Source organism: Limulus polyphemus, unplaced genomic scaffold (assembly GCF_000517525.1).
Source record: "Limulus polyphemus unplaced genomic scaffold, Limulus_polyphemus-2.1.2 Scaffold2781, whole genome shotgun sequence".
NCBI classification, from domain to species: Eukaryota; Metazoa; Arthropoda; class Merostomata; order Xiphosura; family Limulidae; genus Limulus; species Limulus polyphemus.
In genome coordinates, this window is record NW_013668391.1 from 27,106 (window position 1) to 32,564 (window position 5,459).

The 5,459-nt window shown below is 31.8% G+C and overlaps 1 protein-coding gene across 2 annotated transcripts in view; it reads right to left on the minus strand.

The window, feature by feature from the left end:
* Positions 1 to 5,459, minus strand: part of LOC106467892 (probable serine incorporator) — a 44,322-nt gene continuing 38,863 nt past the window's right edge. For both annotated transcript variants that reach the window (XM_013928276.2, XM_013928275.2), the window contains 2 exons: positions 3,560 to 3,695; positions 1 to 1,617 (listed from right to left, as the gene is read on the minus strand). In XM_013928276.2, the coding sequence (XP_013783730.1) occupies positions 1,479 to 1,617; positions 3,560 to 3,695 (275 nt within the window). In that variant the 3' untranslated portion in view covers positions 1 to 1,478. The remainder of the gene's footprint in view (positions 1,618 to 3,559; positions 3,696 to 5,459) is intronic.

The following is a 5,459-nucleotide window of genomic DNA, read 5'->3' on the forward strand; positions in this document are numbered from 1 at the left end:
TTCTCCGGTACATCAACTTTTATTCTGTTTGACAGAGAATAATTTTGCATTTCGTGCAAAGTAATACAGAAACTTGGGAAGCATTTGAAATGACAACCTATCTTCATAAAAATGAAATACACACACTAACCTAGAAAAATCAAAATAATATGGTAATAAATCACGCTACATGGAAACAACTTTGGTTAGCATTACTTTTTCTAATGTGTGGGAATTCAAATCTATTAATACACGTATACTTTCAAGGAGATTTTTTTTTATTTCTTCAATGTTTAATCAACTCACTTTTTTAACCGAGTCCACCAGACTTTGTTGTAATGTTTTCTATGCTGTAGATATACACATTTCCCGAGGTAAAGAGTTTAATATTTCCAATCATTTTGATAGGTGTTATTCACTTTAGTTTCCTAAACCGTATCAAATGAATACCACTTTATCTTTTTTTTTTATGTACTGTAGTATTGCAATGTAGCTTGAACAAAATACATAAATAATGTTTCATACTTAAACTATCTTGTGACACAACCAGTAGGAGACAAACAAAAAAAATTAAAACATTTGGTTTTCTTTTACAGTTTAATTACAGCAAACTTATGAAAGTACAATTTGGAAGGAAGCTTTGAATTATATTATATCCAAGAAAGAAATATACCAAACTTACTTGTACATTTACATTACCAAAATGATACAACAATCCTACTGAAACACTGAAGTAAAAGTTTCAATGACATACGGTAGCATTTAACCTACCAACTATGGTTACAATGGCTGTATTTAAATTATGATTACAGCAGGTAAAATTACATTCTCGTATATATACTCACAAAGATTATATTTGCATTCCAAGCTATGGGTACAACAATACATATGACAAAAGCCAGATTTTTGTATCAATTCATACCACATCAAGTACATGAAAATCAAAATTTTGTTACCACTACCAATTTGTCAAATTTTTTGGAATTATAATAATGCTATTAAGATATGACAAACGTATGGGATACAATAGTTGTTTCACTGAACAACGGATTAAACTAGAGAAAGAACAAGACATTCAAACTAATAACTAGAACCCTCAGCCTCTACTACCATACTTCAATGTAAAGATCAAAGCTCCCTCTACAGAGAGATTGAAGAAATTAATAAAATAAGAGCAAGAAACAGTTTTCCTATCATCACTTTTATCACATAAAAAAAATGGCAAAAATTTAAATTCTTGAAAAAAATTTTCAAAATCTACTCCGAGATACTGTTTTACCATAACAAAGACATCTTACATAGTAATAGTTATAACATTAAAATTACCATACAGGAACCACATGCCAGCAACTTAATTGTTCTCTATGCTTTACATCATTCAAGGTTACTAGTAATACAAATTTCTAACTGACTGTCGAACTACATATTTTCTTAATTATTGATGCAAAAACTGTACAGAGCCTTCAAAACACTACAAAAACAATGACACGTGTGGTCTTTTAACTGAAGTCTCGATTTGGAAAGAGCATGGGTGCAATGAGGCTCCAAGCGTACAATAAGATACATAGCCAGCAAGAGATGATTTTCACCCACATGGAGGCTTCATTTTCCATCAGATTCTCACTGGTCGTGTCAGGACTAGGAGAACATAAAAGGTTATCATTACCTTACAATAAAATATAAAACCTTCTGGTACATATTCACTGTACTCAAAATAAACTAAACTATGTTGTGAACTCGTAAGAGAATACATTTTTTTTCCTCTTTAAGATTATCTAGTTATTTCATAACTACGTAACCAAACAGAGTTTTAGAAGATACACCAATGATTTAAAACATATTTTTACTTGATGTATGTCAAAAAATATTAGTTGGAATTTTGCCTCCTACCTTAAAATCATTCAGTAAATTGTAATAATTTGTTATAATCAGTTCTATTAAAAGTTTGAACATAATGAAATTATTTTATACTGAGTAGTTTTCTGGGCAGATTAGATTTAATGATACCAATTTGTAATGATCAGTTCAAACAGGCTGAACTCAGTGATACTGGTTAGAACATGATAAACTTCATGATACTAGTCTGTAATGATCAGTCTAGTGGATATGAACTTCATGATACCAGTCTGTAATGATCAGTTTTGTGAATATAAACCTCACTATACCAGTCTGTAATGATCAGTCTAGTGGATATAAACTTCATGATACCAGTCTGTAATGATCAGTCTAGTGGATATGAACTTCATGATACCAGTCTGTAATGATCAGTTTTGTGGATATGAACTCACTATACCAGTCTGTAATGATCAGTCTAGTGGATATGAGCTTCGTGATACCAGTCTGTAATGATCAGTCTTGTGGATATGAACTTCGTGATACCAGTCTGTAATGATCAGTCTTGTGGATATGAACTTCGTGATACCAGTCTGTAATGATCAGTCTTGTGGATATGAACTTCGTGATACCAGTCTGTAATGATCAGTCTTGTGGATATGAACTTCATGATACCAGTCTGTAATGATCAGTCTTGTGGATACGAACTTCGTGATATCAGTCTGTAATGATCAGTCTTGTGGATATGAACTTCATGATACCAGTCTGTAATGATCAGTTTTGTGGATATAAACTTCGTGATACCAGTCTGTAATGATCAGTCTTGTGGATATGAACTTCATGATACCAGTCTGTAATGATCGGTTTTGTGGATATAAACTTCACGATACCAGTCTGTAATGATCAGTCTTGTGGATATGAACTTCGTGATACCAGTCTGTAATGATCAGTCTTGTGGATATGAACTTCATGATACCAGTCTGTAATGATCAGTCTAGTGGATATAAACTTCACGATACCAGTCTGTAATGATCAGTCTAGTGGATATAAACTTCATGATACCAGTCTGTAATGATCAGTTTTGTGGATACGAATTTCATGATACCAGTCTGTAATGATCAGTTTTGTGGATATAAACTTCACGATACCAGTCTGTAATGATCAGTTTTGTGGATACAAATTTCATGATACCAGTCTGTAATGATCAGTTTTGTCGATATAAACTTCACGATACCAGTCTGTAATGATCAGTTTTGTGGATATAAACTTCACGATACCAGTCTGTAATGATCGGTTTTGTGGATATAAACTTCATGATACCAGTCTGTAATGATCGGTTTTGTGGATATAAACTTCATGATAGCAGTCTGTAATGATCAGTTTTGTGGATACGAATTTCATAATACCAGTCTGTAATGATCAGTTTTGTGGATATAAACTTCACGATAACAGTTTGTAATGATCAGTTTTGTGGATATAAACTTCACAATACCAGTCTGTAATGATCAGTTTTGTGGATATAAACTTCACGATACCAGTCTGTAATGATCAGTTTTGTGGATATAAACTTCACGGTACCAGTCTGTAATGATCAGTTTTGTGGATACAAACTTCACGATACCAGTCTGTAATGATCAGTTTTGTGGATATAAACTTCACGATACCAGTCTGTAATGATCAATTCAGCGGACAAGTTGAATTCAATGCTTGCAGTTTAAGCTCTAAATGACTAGCAAGTTTAACTTACCGATACCAATTTGTGAGAGTCATCATTACATACAGAGAAGCGAGAGCAAACATCAAATGAAAGAAAGACCAGCTGTACGATACACAGTCTTCTTCATTGTCCCAAACTTTATCATTGTCACTGCCTCCAGACTCCACTACATACAATATAAGCATCGTATATACTTCGTAAGGTAAAACACTTTAAAAATGACTTACAAATAAGCTACAATTTCTTCTTTACTTCATGGTTACAATGGCTATCAGTGAAATACTTGTACACAGAAAGCTAAATGTACTTTGACATTTATACTTTTTATCCTGTCCCTAAATGGCTCATAATTGCTGGTATACTCATTATACAACCACAAAGATTTTTCTGGCCACTATTTAAATAATGGAACTTTTTATTTACAGTTAAAAACATAATTTTGCTGTAGAGTATAGAGTGGTTAAAAATCACCTCCTCCCAAAATTAGGATAAATTAATATTACAGAACAGTTCATCGAAAGATCATTACCAGAAAGTTAAGAACAATTGACTTGTTAAATAAGATTACAAGGTGTTTTAGACAGACAACACTTTACATATATTCTAAATTCTAAAAGTTATTCATATTTTCACAGCTTTATCATCAACAGTGCTAGGATGATGATGGTAAGAAGGTTCAAAACTGTAGTTCTCAGCTGATTGTGGTATTGGTTACATACCTATTGTACATTTATATGTTTATGTTTCATGTACGGAGTAATGGGTGAAGGAAGTGGACTTGGAACATCCGAGTTTTTGTATGTAATCGGTAATTTTTAAATAACATTTAATACAGTTTTAATGACAAGGTACTCAACATAACTGGATATATATATCTATAGGTTTATAACAGTTATATCTAATATATGTAATGTTATTTCATTATGATTTTAACTGTGTGAAAAAAACCATAAAATATTTTGAAATGTATGTTATGCAATTTGAGAGTAAAAAATATATTTCAAGACACAGTAACATTGTATTGTAAAATTAGAAACAACTTAATAATACTAAGTAATATATTTTCTAGGCAGGGGACAAAATAGTTTGGTGGATTTGATTAACAATTAGCAAATATTGCTTGGCATCTTTTTATCTTCCATAAATTTTAACACATTACGGCAACTAGCTCCAGCACTAAAAGTCTCAACTATTTGTAAAGACATCCACTAATGAAAAATACGTAAATGGTATGTTTTTATTCTAATAACACTTTTATTCAGCTAAAAACCCTAATATTTAATTGTACCATAGATGGCATTTCATGAACAAAATAGTTCTTGGTATATATACAGTAAAACTTAAACAGCAAGAAAAACCAAACAAATCAGCTGTCACAATATAATGTAACAAATGTTTAACCCGAGAAAGAAATGACCTGAAGATATTGTAACTGAACAAGGTTGCCATCAGCTGTCACAATATAATGTAACAAATGTTTAACCCGAGAAAGAAATGACCTGAAGATATTGTAACTGAATAAGGTTGCCATCAGCTGTCACAATATAATGTAACAAATGTTTAACCCGAGAAAGAAATGACCTGAAGATATTGTAACTGAACAAATGGTTGCCATCAGCTGTCACAATATAATGTAACAAATGTTTAACCCAAGAAAGAAATGACCTGAAGATATTGTAACTGAACAAGGTTGCCACAAATCGCTTTTCAAATTACCGTATTTTTCGGTGTATCAGACGCACTTTTTTATACCCAAATTTGATGTCAAAATCTACTTGCGTCCTATACACCGAAGGTATGAATAATATATATGTATATATACGATATACACAAGCCATGTATATGGCATGCATAGTTTAGTTCAATTGAATGTGTTATTTATAAAAATAGTAGTTTTTTCTTTTAAAACATAACTATTTATAATGTTTCC